This window comes from Coturnix japonica, chromosome Z (genome assembly GCF_001577835.2).
Source record: "Coturnix japonica isolate 7356 chromosome Z, Coturnix japonica 2.1, whole genome shotgun sequence".
In the NCBI taxonomy this organism is placed as follows: domain Eukaryota; kingdom Metazoa; phylum Chordata; class Aves; order Galliformes; family Phasianidae; genus Coturnix; species Coturnix japonica.
The window spans coordinates 1,324,716-1,339,732 of record NC_029547.1 but is presented as its reverse complement, the minus strand read 5'-3'; the positions used below and the strand labels follow the sequence as shown (position 1 = coordinate 1,339,732).

Sequence of the window (15,017 nt, the reverse complement as noted above, 5' to 3'; positions counted from 1 at the left end):
AACCTCAGTACACAAATCAAGCAATGTGGTATGAAAAAATAAAGACCCTGCTCAGAATTTGCCCCCTGTTAACTACAGAAGAATTTACAAGCAGTTCTTTAGCAGCTCGTATCAGAGCCAATTAGTGAGATTTAACTGAAAGCTCATGGCATACAAAGCAGTTTAAACACTTTGTAAGATTAGGTCTAAAGAATTAAGTAGCCGAGCGTTGTTAATAGAAATACCAAATCCCATCAGAGCTTGCATTAACAAGTCTTCCCATTCTTTCAACTGGCGTGAAAAATGAGTATTCCGCAATTAGGATTTCATTGGTCAAAACATCAGCTGAGAATACTTGGTTTGCTACACTGGCAAGCAAATGTCTTGAGGCCTAAGAAGCATTCAGTCTATTTTACAGCTATAGCATCCCATGACAGACCCTCCAAAGCCAATCCCTCCCACAAGGTTCTATGATGGAGAGAGGGCAGAATATTCACCTGGTTTGTTCAGAGAAGCTGTAAAGGCCTGTTGTGTCCCACTGATCTATCGTGTTTGGTGTACTCAGTCCCCAAATTTCAGAGCAAGTGCTGTGCATAAATTGAAAACAAAAACAAAAAATTGGTATGAATATGGAACGTGGTTATTCAAAACACCATGATGTCAAACATGGAGAAATGTACAGAGTACTTCCTTCCACATAGAAGATAGAGCACTGGTAGGCTTGCACTTGGATGGACGTCGCATGCTATATTTTCTATATGAAGGAGGCTATCAAAATGGAACGCGTGACTCAAGGTAAATGATCATGTTTTTAAGGGGTGAACAAATTCTGACTTTAAGTAGTTGATACAGCTGCAATGCACCTTAAAACAGGCAAAACATCCTCAGCCTCGCTCCTACCAAAATTCTCTTTTCAAGGGTCATTTCTGGGTTGGTTTCTTTTTTGCTTTTGTTTGTTTTTCAATATAAGCTGCCCTACAATTACAATCATGGGCCATGTGCATCTGGAACTGAACCATCACAGCCTGGCTCCAAGGTACCACCATTCAGCCACCGCATTCTCCATGTACACTCTTATTTACTGCTTTTCTCAATACAGGAAAGCTTGGGCTCTGAAGAAAAGCATATTGCAGTGATGCTTCTCACTAATTTCTCCGCTCTCCTTGATTAAATCACTGGTGTTATTTTTGTTATTTTCTACTGCATACAAGACGTACGCTTTACACAGACTTACAGTGTAGCCCCAGCTACAGAACAACAAAATATTAATTGTGAAATCAAACAGGAGGAAATGAGAGAGAACTTTTGGAAACTGGTTCAGTGACAAGCACAGAAGTTCAAAAAAAGGAACCTCCAGTAACACAAGCACAAGTTGAAAGAGAAGCAGATTGAGGCAAAGCAAAGAACAGCACACGTGTATAAATGGGCAGCATGTTCTCAGAAGTATGGGCCCATCTCAGGTCCACCACAGATGTGATCTGTGACCACTGAGAAAGGACAATTTATTTTACATGAGTAACACACAGTGAGACTCAGAAATGGAGAAAACTTGGGCGACGAGCCACTCACAAAGCCAGAAATGTGGCTGCTATTTCAGCTTTGAAGTTAACAATCTCTGAAAAGTACCAGACAGGACATAAAGTTCACCCAAGCCCTGATTTAGAAAAGAGATTTACATTTAAGTTACCAACCCCAGCTGACACACTGCTCTTAACAGCATTTCTAGCACAGACAACCACAATTCCATGGACACTCTATTAAAACTTAATTTTTTTCCCTTTCTCCATAGAGAAAGGGAAGGAATGGGTCTGGTCCCCTTCCTGCCTGTCTCACACACCTCAATTAAATACCATCCCAGGGAGGGTGAAATGCTCTAAGACAATTCATAGCTCTCCAGAACCCCAGGGGGCAGAAGGATAGTGACCATCACTGCTTCAGCAGTGCCTGCCACCTCTGCTACTCCTAAGGTGCCTCTACCAGCATGGTGGGTTGCCAGCAGACATGCAAAGACTGGACATGCAAAGACTGGAATTGTTGCCCTGAAGACACACAGTCAGCCTGTGGGACACCAGGGAACATACAGAAGTGCTACAGCCTTAGAGTATGCCAAATAGGTACAGTATTTTATATTATTAACCTCTTCTCTGTAATTATTTGAACTTTCAAAGTTGATACCACAGTTCAAAACCTAACAGTAATCTGAAATGACTCCGAAGTATGACGGAGGTGTAAATTAGGACCCAGGACACCACAGAGAAGGAAGGTGGTGAAGAAGCACATGGGAGTGTTGGAAAAGGAGCTGCAGAAAAACTGATGAGCTAGGATTTGTGCCCCCCTTCAAAACAGGAGGTATCCTCTCCTAAGAGTTACTTTTCTAATGTGTCTTCAACCTCTTAAGAGATGCAGGTTTGCTTTAGTCCATACAGATTCTGGAAGAATAAAGGACTAACATACATACTTCTAAGGTAAATCATGCCTGGAAACATACCCAAGCCTTGGACCAAGATTCTGTATTCTAGGAAGCAGATAGGATGTTCCCCATCATGATGCCAGTTATGACCTCCTACACCATCACCAGCTTGTTGAGCTGCCACCCACTGGGACCACATGCACTGGGAACTCTGCTTCAGCCACCCTCTCCTGCAAGTAAGAGTTCAAAAGCACAGACACACTGGATGCAGACAGCCCTGAAGTCAGCTGGCCACAATGCTGGGGACATTCCAAGGCATGATATATATGAGGAGGGAGGCAGCCAGCACATACCAGCATTTCACCTTTAGGAATGCAGCCTTAAGCACACTTGAGGCTTCACGCCTTGCCAGACTGGGGTTTTTGGTTTAGAACACACTGTATACTACACACTGGTAAACCATCACTATTTCCAAAATATAACCCACCTCCAGTAGCCAAGCAGGACTGAAGCCCTGCCTATACAGGAAAGATTTCTCTATACTCCAAAAAAAGAGAAACTAAAAGGAACATTTTCACCACTGCTCAAAATAACTTAACTGTTGACACAAACAACATCTCTTATTCAGATGCTTGGGAGTTTATTATTATTATTCAATCTGTGTTTTCAGCACTGATTCAGATTAGCAAACCACAACACTCTGCAGCCTTCAGCACTCAAGGCATGTCAGCACTGTTGCTCTGCAGACCCTATAAAATTGCTGCATTTATTTTTAAGGGATTTCAAGAATCAAACTGGCCTCATTCTCCATGTGTTCTGAAGTTCTAGGAGCAGGAAGATTGTTTCCTAAAAGTGGGAGAAACACTTATAGCGTACTCACAATTACTAACTGCTAACCCTTGAGATTTCCAGGGGAAATTCAACATTCCAGCATATACTTGATTCAGGGACAATTCAGCCCTGCAATCCCAGTTTTCGTACTGATCACAAAAGAAAGGGTCAGACTCATTGCCATGGGTTGTAACCAGCCCTACTTCTGCCTGAAGCTTTCCCTAAAAGGGAAGGAGTTGGTGTTTCAATCCTTTTTATCTGCCTATAAGGAGCAGCATCTCAAATGATATTCAGCATTTCTGGCACGAAGGATCTTTTAATGTGGCTATCACTATGCAGCAGCACAGAGCATGCCTTCAGCTCTTCCATTTCATCATTTCCTCTAACAGGAAAATCCAAGCTCCAAAAAACCCTACTCTGAGCAAGAAATGACCTAAACAGCAGAAAGCTGCAGCAATACTTGACAATTCTGAGACCCAGTGCCAAAACAGCTTCTCTTTACAGGACACCAAGCACTGACACACAGCAAAAAAAGTGGGGGCAGGAAGGACCTAAATATCAAAGATAGGCAAAAATGTGTTTGCATTGCCTATGTGTACATATCACAGATAATGTTTCCAGTCAGCACAAACCATCTAGTTGGAACGCCTATAAGCCTACTAAACACTGGACATTTCTCCAAATAGAAATTAATTTTAAACCCACACGTGAAGAATAAACATGGGACAGAAGTGGTTTGAACCAGACTGCTTAAAGAAAAGAGTAATCAATGCTTACTTAATGCATTATTCTCTAATCAGAGGACTCAGAATCTATATCAAAATTCATAATAATCAGATACAAGCCATGAAAGATCCAACAGTCCATCTTCCTCCTACACCTTATACTCACAAGTTTGAGTTTACAACATAAGATTTCAGACCTAAGATAAACAATACACAGAGCTGGAAAACAAGGACAGTTCCATTGAAGGCTTATTGAGGCTTCTATTCAGCACTGGTGTAGCTGGATTGAAGTTATACTCCTGTAAAGACACCATTCATTACTTCACTGACAGCACAAAAAGGATCAACAGGTGAATTAAAGCAAGTCTTCCCTTTTATTGCAGTATTTTCTTCCAGATGACACTGGGGTTCATGAACCCATAAAGCTCAGAGGGAGGTATATAAAGCATACAGCAAACCTTGGGAATGAGGGCCTTGAAAATAAAGAGTAACCAGAAGACAGACCTGAAAGGCTGAGATGTAACAGAAACCTATCAAAATCATCAATTAACAAGTTTTATGGCTTGTGCACAGTAACACATTCAGCACAGAAGACTCTTTCTATGAAATTTGCCTGATTGTGGTTTCCTCAAATACACGTTTCATTTGAAATTATGCAGAGCTGCTTCTGTATTCTCACCTGACATTCCTTTCAACACGCTGACAGCCAGCATAGAAGTTCTGATCTTTCTTACCTCAGAAAGTATGAAGATTTGGGAATCTATTATGAAATAATGACTTTTATTCTAAGGGTCTGTTAGACAGATGAGCTAATCTTGTGGCTGAATTCAAAGCATAACTCTGAATCCTTCTTGAAAAATCACTTCTACAAATCTGCAGTGCCACTCATTATTAATAGAAGCTGGACAAGGCACTTTCACAGAGATCCCTTCTGTGAGAGATAATGGAATAGAGAAGGAAAGGAAGAAAACAGATGGTAAGTTGTGTTGCAGGACAGTGTTAACAACCACAGCAAGCAGAGATGTGAGCAGAAGTACAGAAGGGCAGTCAGCAAACAGATACTCCCGTGTTAACTGTAGAAACTCCCATCCCTGGAGGCATCCAAGGCCAGGCCAGATGTGGCTCTGGGCAGCCAGGTCTGGTGACAGAGTCCCTGCATGTAGCAGAAGGGTTGAAACTGGATGGTCATTATGGTCCTTTTCAACCCAGGCCATTCTATGATTAGTTACATACCTGAAAAGGATAATAAGTAGTGCCTAAGAAGACCTGGGTTCCAAAAGAGAAAGCTCACACTAAAGCACAAGTTTCTCCCAGAACAGACTCAATCCAGCAGTGGTAACACTGGCAGCTGGGTGCTCTATTTCCACAACTGTGAGCTTCTGCCCTATGCCTCTCAATGAGAACTCAAGAAAAAATTCTTATAAAATTTGATGTAAAAACAATTCCATCAAATACAAAACACAGCATTTGAACTGTAGAAAACAACTAATGTTACCTTCCTTATAAAAGGATCCATGTTAAAACATTAACACATCAAAATAACCAGAAAAGCAGGAGATGCAGGATACAATTCACTTCTCTAATGCTATGGGAAAAAGAAAAAGCCATTGAACAACCACAGGGATGCAAAGTGAAAGGGTAACTACTAAATACCCTCTGTTATAGCTCAGCATGGAACCGCACATCACTCTGCTCAGGGTCAGAAAGTTGCTTCTTCAGTTCTGCAAAGTGCCAGCATTCAGGACTGTGAAATAAAGGGCACAAGCTACAGCGCAGCCTCACTTATAGCCAACAGGGAGCTGGCCATGGGTTTTACACTGGTGAGGCTGAAAACAGAGCATGAACAAGAAGCCTGAGGAAACCAGGAGCTAACAGCTTTGCTGGGAAACCTGCCCTGCAGTTCCCTGCTCCAAGATAACAAGACTGCACCAAACAGCTGCAATTTATATCCCATTATCTCTGCAGCAAGCTCGCTGGTGATAAGACAAAGCACAACACTGATTTCTCCCTCCCAGAGAAATATTTCAAAAGCCACCAAAAAGTGACCATCACAAGTTCTGTAGACAAACCAGGAACTAACAAAGAAACCAGGATACCTCTCCATAAGCTCTAGGGATGCAGTTCTGTGTGTTAAGATGACACACCTGAAATGCAACCTGGAAACTCCTGCAATGCGTTCATTAGTAATGCTGTTATATCCAATAAAAGCTTTCTGACTGCTACATTATTTTGCTTCTTACAATACTATCCTCAGAAATGAAATCACAGTACTCAACTGGAACAGAAGAATGTAATTCCCACCACTGGAAGCACTGTGTTCATTATGTGCCTGACTGAACTGGTATTAACAAAACTGTATTTCATCTGAAAACAATACACTGAAAACCTTTTGTCAGAAAGTCCAGACACATTCAAGACATCACATCCTAGAAGAAAGAAATGATCTGAACATTGACTAGAGTAAAGAAAGGCCATCCAGACACACATGTTCTGAGAATGTCCATTAAAAAAAGAAATGTTCAGAGCTCTGTGCAGGCAGTGAGGTGTAGCACCAGCTCAAGCATGCAGCTATGAAGCAAGCATGCTCAGCAACTTAGTTCAGCTGAGAAATGCCCATCTGTTCTCTAGTCTTACTATACCACACCTACTGGAAGAGGTGATTGAGCAATTCCTTTCTAATGCTTACACTGTTGCTGAAATTCTCCAACTACGAATGACTAGCTGAGGACACAAGCTACATCAAACTAGTAAATATATCTTTCCTTCACAAGCTATGTAAGGAATGGACAACCTGGCAGTTTCATCTCAGTTTCATTTCACACCAAATGTCCTTACCTTTTCATTTCTCAGGATAGTATTAAGACCAATATCACACATCGAGTTAAGATGACACCTACAGCAACTTCACAGATAACTCCCTTTATCAACCTGAATAGGGATTAACGTGGATACAGACTTAAACAGAATCAAAACAGTGGCAAAGGACAAACCATCTTTACAGGAAGCCATATCCATCGTAACACTGGCTAATCTCTCCACAACAAATTGTCCTGTTACCAGCCGATAGCATTCTCATAGCTCAGACTTCCAAAAGACATACACAGAGCTCAGCAAGAACATTTCAAGACTGACCTCAAAAAGTATTGAATGACATTCATCTGAAATTCTCAAACCACTGTTAGTCACTGCAGGTGCAGTGGAAGCTCCTGCCACCAGCTTAAGAGGTACAGCCAGCAAAGGCAAAGCCTAACCACTGCTTTCAAGCACTATATATGTAGGATGGTGCTAACCCTATGGATTACACATCCACCTTGAGAAAGACAAGAAGAAAAGTGAACACAGGATGCATATTACCTATAAAGCATTCAATGCACAGAAGCCACTATGCCATGCTAGAATGACTCCCATTCCATCTGCACCACTTGTGTGGGTACACCTAGAAGAAAACTGGGGTGGGAATTAATTAATCTAGACATGAGTATCCTTAGGAATAAGGAGTATAAAAATTGAAAGAAAGACAGGTATTAGATAACTAAGGTCCACAGGACATGCAGAATTCCTAAGTTACAGGATTTAAATGAAGATAAGACTTGAGCCATAAAGCAAGTTTCCCCAAGATACTGGGAAAAAGAACCAAATGGTACCTGCATCATGACTGCTACAGCAAATTTTGATATAGAAGTAAACATAAAAGTTAACTGAAGTCAGACAATAGCACTGTCTTCACTCACAGCAACACCTGTATTATATTACTACTAATAAAGAAAATTAATAACTATCAAGGAAAACCCATAAAAAGGCTTGAAGAAGTATTGATGTTCAGGTACAGGAAAGCATGTTTCGTTTCTTTTAAATGGATTTTGTTTGCTGACACATTACACTGCCTGAAAGGTGAGAAAAGGAAAAATCAAGAAGGCAGCTTGACAGCCAAGGTGCCTAACTACTCCAGGGGCCAGAACATGGGACTCCACATTAGATTTTCATAACAGAAATCATAGGATCATTATGGCTAGAAAAAACCTCTAAGGTCTTTAAGTCCAACCGTTGGGCCATCACCACCACGCTCACTGAATTATGGCCCTAAAATGTGAGTACACATGGGACAGATCCTGTAGAAGGGCTATCAAAGCCTATTTCTTGAGCTTCACTGCCTAAAGATAGACAAAAAGGAAGTGTTACAGTTACAGACAAGTCCTGAACTCCTTAGCATCTGGTTCACAATCCACACCCAGAACATGCAACTGAAGCTGATGCATACAAGCACTCTTGCCTCACATGCAATTGCTTAACAGCTGAAGTTCTTTCCCAGGCTGTCCAGTAAGCTGTTCTTCCTCCTTCCACTTGTCGAGAGGTAACCCCAATTTACCACCATCCACCCTGCACTGAGGTGGCAGCTCTCTCCCCATACTAATGCAGCTGAAGATCAGAGTTTAAAAAGCTTGAGAAAATTAGCACGCAAGTAAAAACAGTTATGTGGCTTCCTGGTGCGAGGAGAGCTGGTTAAATCCTTCTTGGAAAGTGTGGGAGGCTGCTGGACAAAACACAAATTAGTTCCCACATGATAAGTAAAAAATCAAGGAGGATATTACAGCATTTTTAAAGAGTTGCCATCAATGCAATTTGCCACAGGGCTAATCCTACTGGCAGGTATTATTTCTTCCAGCCACATTCATTTAATCGAAAGACAGAGGAGACAGCAAAACATGGTTCTCTAGATACTAATGGTGCTTTGACAAGGCAGTATGCAAGACAGGTACACGAGACATAAGCAAAAGATCAGACACTTCATGTTTAGATGAAAAAGATATTTTTATTCTCAGCTTTGTGGAATTCATTAGAAGGGACGCAGCTGAACTCTTTCCTTTATATGGGCCTTGAGATTATACTCAAGTCCCCCTCACTATCACAGAAGGGGACGTCCTTATTACAGGACAGTAAAGAATAAGCTTTGGCAAGCAGATGCTGTGCTGCTGTAGACTTACAAACACATGAATGTGCAGAAGGTGCTCAGGAAAAATGCAGCTGGAGTTCTCAATAACAACACTTGAATGACCTATTTAAGAGAAAAGACTTCCCCAACCAAGCACCAGAGAATCAAGCGCTGTTTCAACACAACTTTCCATGATAAAGCTGAAAATCTCCCCATCAGTTATTAATATGCTTGCTTCATGTTCAGGATTTCAGCACTACAGCATACGTTAAACTACTTTAAATATCAACAGAGGAACTCAACTTGAAGCCTCCCACAAAACTAAGAGGAAGTGAAGACCAGTTATAGGATGGAACTCATCAATTTAACCAAGCAGTAACTTTAAACACACATTTAAGGAACAGTGAGCAACAGCTTCTTTTGCTCTGGGCTTTACCTACCCCAGTAGGCAAGGCAAGACAACCCAAGTACACGGAGAACTGGTCAGTTTCCTACAGCTTAAAGGCAAAGGATTCAAGCAAAGACCTTCCATTCTGACCCGCTGAAATGCACTTACACATTTCAGAATAAAAAGACACCATTTGGGGAATCTTTTTCTAAACAAATGCTGAAGTCAGATCACTGTGCAGCACCTGTCCAAGGGGATTTCCCCATGCTCATTGTTCCTCTGCCAACTCTGAAGCACATGCAATGAGATGTGAACCTGCTCCAGCTTCTGATTGTTCTCCTGTATCCTGCTGGTCTGCTGCAAACAAAGCAGCATGACAGAAGCCAACAAGAGCTGTTAGTGATGAGAACACAGAACTATATAGTTACCCTCACAAGTTTTCCACTATTCCAGTGAATATTCTGGCACTGACTTGGGCTGGCCACAGCCCCAGCTCCTTTATTGGAGATAAAATAAATAATATTTACGAGGTAATTTAGAGCTCAATACTGACAATAAAGTACAGTCAACTTGTTCTGAAGCCACCAACACATCTTCTTAATGGTAAGGCACGGTGCCAGACACAGGTATTATTCTTTCTGGTTGCTTCATTCTGGGATCCACGAAGCAGGACAGTGGCTGAAGCAATCACAGATAGCAACTTGTAATAAAGTGCCCTCTGAACTTTATGGGTTCTTGAACCCCAGGATCAGCTTTTAATCTGGCAGAAACATTTATTGAAATATAAATTCAATTTCAACACGTAATTTTTTATTCTGCCTCTTAACTATTTCTTCCTGTTTCTTACTACCAAAGCCACCATCATGAGGACCAACACGAAGCAAAGGAACTTCCAGAGATGCCAGCAAGTTCTCACTGCCAAATTTGCTTTCCACATCAGTAATGCTGCATTAGGAACAACGTCTTAAACACAGTCTTTAATCAAACAACTCACTTTATGTCAGTGAAGAGGTGGCACTAACGCAAGCATAGCAAAAAAAACCTCTTTTTTTACTTAGACTGAAAAGTGACAGTAGATTAAAAGTTCACAAGGTTACACTGGGAAAAGCAGAAGTGCTAAGATCAGAATCCACACCATGAGCATCAGTTATCAATAACTATGTCCTCAAAATTCAGCAGTTTTTCCTCCTGACTCAAGGGGCAAGTGCCTTTAACTACAGTGCACTTTGCTAATGGCTGAGTATCTCACACATCTCAATTCCCACAAGCTGATCCGACTCCAGTGACATGCCAATACTTTCTGCTTGGCACACCAGCTCAGTAACAAATGATGTGGGTAAGCCATGTGACTTCCTGAGCTGCACGAGCTCGAAATTGGCAGCCCTGAGTTTCTTTGTTCAGTGCTCTAAGATTTTCTTTTTCAGGATGACATAAATATTGTGAGACGCTGCAATCTGAGCTACGGCTAAAGCAGAACTTAATACCAGTCAAAAGACATTCAGTCCTCAACGTTGCCACAGGTGGGCAAAATTCAGAAGTAATATTAGAGTATATTTAATAAATCCTTACTCAACTACACATGAACACAGTCGTTACCCCTAGTTTCAATTAAGAGTGCCCTAGAAGGACAGTAAACGTAAATATTCCTCTTTTAAAGAAATGACTTACCTATGCTAGAACATACACCATGTAGAAAGGAGCTGGGAAATGGCAGTGACATCACTCAGCTCCTTGCCTTCCTCTGCTTTGAGCATTCACTGCTCTCTGCGACCCTCCATCCATCCCAACCCACAATGGCTCCTCTCAGAAACAAAAAGAGGACTGCAAAACAGTACTGACCAGTTCAGAAAAGATTTTCAGTAAGAAGTGCTTCAAGTGCCAAGCTCATTGCAAAGAGGCTTCAAAGAGGTATTCGCATCAAGCTGCTTTCTGAAGATAAGAACACGTGTTGTGTAGTTGCTCCACTCCCTTGAGTATGCATTTATAAATATACAGTCATGAGTATCAAGGCCAGACAAACTGGCACTTCCACGTGGCTGGATGCTTTCACAGGTGATCTGAAGTTGATCTAAACTGATAACTTCAGTTGAAGTTATTTTCCTTCATCAGTTGAAAGAAATTGAGAAAATTAGGAATAACCACCATCAGGTCTTCAATTATCTTGTCTTTTAAGTTTAGTTTCAGGGAATGACACCAAGAAAGCTGACAAGGAAACATGTAACAATAGTTTTCACACAACAGTTGCAAGTACTGTCACCAATACTGCCTTACTATTTGTTTACTTCAGGTTTAGAAATAGAGTTTCGTTGAGACTGTAAGTCAAGGTAGACATGAATTGTTTCCCTCTATATGCAGCATGCAAGGGTTCTGCAATCTCATACTTCTGCACATCATTCCATCTATACGTAACTACAGACAGTTTTCTTCTGCCTACAAATGCAGACATACCATCCCGGGTCTCTGGAAACCAAGAAGGGCTGGGTGCATTTATCTTCGGGCATGAGATGGCCTGGAAAAACCAGGCTCCAGTTACCATCACCCAATTCTGAAAGGGCTCCAAGGAAGGCAGCTCAGCATCAGAGCAGTGCTGTTTTCTCTTGGTGCCCAAATCCAGGCTACACAACACAGCACTACAGAACAGAAGCAGCTGAAAGCTGTCACCATATAATGAGAAAAAGAGTTGGTTTAACAGCAAACAATTTACAAGCATGCTCTCTCTGTAATCTCAGCAATAAAGTGCTGCTTTTGTGTGTTTTGATGTATTGTCTGAAATGTCTATACATGTTCCTAGAAACCTAAGATGCTTGACTACAGTCTTCAAACATTTATGGAACTGATTTATGTCTAAGTGAATGCATATGGACCAACATGCAGGATATGGTTTGAGGACACTCTTTATCCAGAGCAGTACTCACTTTGTGAGCTATGATTAAAAATTAAGTTCTGTCCCCAACTCAAGTAGTGAATATTATTGCAGCTACAAAGCAGCCACGCTGCCAAGCTGTGCTGCTGCGAAAACACACTTCACCTCTGTCTGGATAGCAATGTTATTCTAGGATCTGCTGTGCCAACCCAACTGCCTGCTGTTGTCTTCACAGCAGATGTTGGAATTCTAGAAGCATTTCCAGAGGGACCTTTTGCCACCTCCTAGGGTGACTGTTGAAATCACTCATATTCTATAGTTTTAGTCTGAGAAGGAACAATGGAATTTATGTCTCTGTGGTGGTATATTTGGGGGGGAAACATTAAAAGCTCAAACACAATCTATTCTAGAAGACAGGTTAGCTCAACAGCTCCACTCTACTGATAATCAAAGGCATCCTGAAAACTAAGTGACTGCATGCAGCCGTGTGAGCACTTTCCCAACAAACATTCCCATAGAATTAAAAAAAAATAATAATAATAAAGTAACTGGTAGCACAGGTTATGTTAAATAAAAACAGTGAGCTTTATACCTAAATTACCATTTACTTTTTATTAATTTATTTAAGAAAAAAGCAACCAAATCTCACCATTTTAAAATCTGTTTGCTCGCAAGCATTTGACTTGGTCTCATCATTACAAATGCCTTTATTTGCCTAGTTTACTTCTGCTGCTAACTCTTTTGTGAATACATTATTAGCATTATTTAGTTACGTGTACAGAGGCTAACATTAAGTAACACAAGAGCCAACTTTCAGAGAAGAGTTTTAACACAGCCATGTGCTGTGCCTAAGCTACCTACCTATCTTAGCCATTCTGCTAACTCACTGCCAAAGATGGAGAGAGCACTGCAGGGCAAGGAAGCAATAGAACACCAGCATGTGTGAGAAATTCCTCGCTGCTTTCACCAGGTTATGCAGCTTTAAGTATCTCAGTCCTTGTAGAATATACTGGGAATACAACAGAATTAAGGAATCGGTCAGCAGGCAGCTTGTAATGTCAGCACAAAGCAAACAATTCACCTCAAGTTATCTGCTTTGTATTTTACCCTACACTTCCTTGAAATATTCCATACTCCCGAAAGAACAGAGTCCACTGTTGGGTTTCTTTTTGGGCTCTGAACGGTAAAAGAACAGAATTCATTTCATATTTGAAGTAGAAGTCAGGTGCTTCACAAGTCTAATTACTGACTACAAATTTCACAATTCAGCTACAGTCTTAAAAAATAAATAAAGGATAAAAAAATAAAATAAAAACAAACCAACAAGCCAAACTCAAACAGCAGGATTTGAGCCTCTCTTACTTTTTCATTTAAGAGGCTGCTGAAAAACAAGCAACAATAAGTGTCTGAAAATCAGGAAACAGCACGGAGATGCTACCCCCCACGTGAAGCAAGAAGGGCAGAGGGCACAGATAAGGCCACATTTTCCACATTCATACTGAACTGGAGTAAGAACAACCATTTTCCAGAGAGCACCTTCAATAACTAATGGCACAGCAGGCAGGAAAACGAGGGCTTGTAATAGTGTCAGCCTCATCTGAGCAGCTGCTCATTTCACTCCGGACTCCAAAGCACTGCAGCAAAAAAATCCCTAAACTGGGACTTAAGGAAGCTGGTCTTAAAACCTTCCATCATCCAGTATTCTGCCAGATCACTTGTCAACACATTCAGTATTTTTCTTTTGAGGCATAGATTACTATAAAGCAGTGATAAAATTTACCTCCTCTGTGAAGACTCAACTTCCCCATCACAATGAAAATTCAATGCTAATTAGTGTTCCAAGCATAGTAACAAAAGCAAACATATATAGCAGCTCTAATATAACCACTACCATTAAGACCAACAAAAATTGTGTCTGAGAAAGTCTTCAACTGTTTGAAACCTTCCTAAAGTACTGACACGAGGACACGGCATCTGGGAAAGGAAACAGGTATACTGCTTCAGATACCTTTTAGCTACTCCTTCTTCCCAGTTAGCAGTCACCTTGTCAGGGCATGTATGGGAGCTCTATTCATTATGCAAAGCTGAAATGAATGAAGGCTGCAGATGCTGAGACTGATGGGAGGCACCAAGCCCTTCTTTATCCTCCCACGTGTACTGGAACAAAAAGAGCACCTACACTCTGTGACACCATGTACTATAGTTCAACGCTGCCTCATGCAGACTGTGCCAGCAGGGGAACTGCCAGCACAACACAGGATGGAATTCGTTTGCAGAATCGTTGCTCTAGAGAATGTAAGACATCACAAAGCATTGTGAACTCAATGCAGAACTACTTCTTCCCTAGTTTTTCTGTTTTGTTTTTTTTTTGTTTTGTTTTCTTCTCCTTAATAACTGCAGGAGTTCAGGAGCTACAAACTCCCATCAAAATCCACTCCAGCTAATCTCTGTTGATACTATTTCTGCATTATTTGGTATTTCATAAAAGCAACTAGATTTTAAGAGATTACAAAAAAGGAGGGGAAAAAAAAAAAAAAAAAAGGAGCAAGAAGCACATCTATATATACCAAGACAGAAGAATCACACAGCTGATACAGCCAACAATACTGAAACCAGGGATTTGTGTTTCCCTACCTTGAGCACAAATGTTCTGTCACCACTGAAACAACTTTTTAAACCATAAACACAGAGTATGAACATGGTAGCTAGCTCTGCACTGCATGATGTTGTTTGGTTTGTTAAGGAGGACATGGACTTTAGTTATTTACAAACTATTCATTTCAATCCATGCTGGTGAGGAAATAGCTACTCCAATAGATGACTTGCATAAAATGTTTCTTCACTGACTTGTTTCTTGAACTCTATTTGTATCAGAACCACAGGGGAGAGCA

At 41.0% G+C, this 15,017-nt stretch overlaps 1 protein-coding gene across 3 annotated transcripts in view; it reads right to left on the bottom strand.

The window, feature by feature from the left end:
* Window positions 1-15,017, bottom strand: part of SMAD2 (SMAD family member 2) — a 38,398-nt gene that overhangs the window by 12,949 nt on the left and 10,432 nt on the right. For 2 of the 3 annotated variants that reach the window (XM_032441308.1, XM_015848207.1), the window contains exon 3: window positions 477-566. The exons of the other annotated variant lie outside the window; for it this stretch is intronic. In XM_032441308.1, coding sequence (XP_032297199.1) covers window positions 477-566 — 90 coding nt within the window. The remainder of the gene's footprint in view (window positions 1-476; window positions 567-15,017) is intronic. 3 annotated transcript variants of the gene reach the window in all.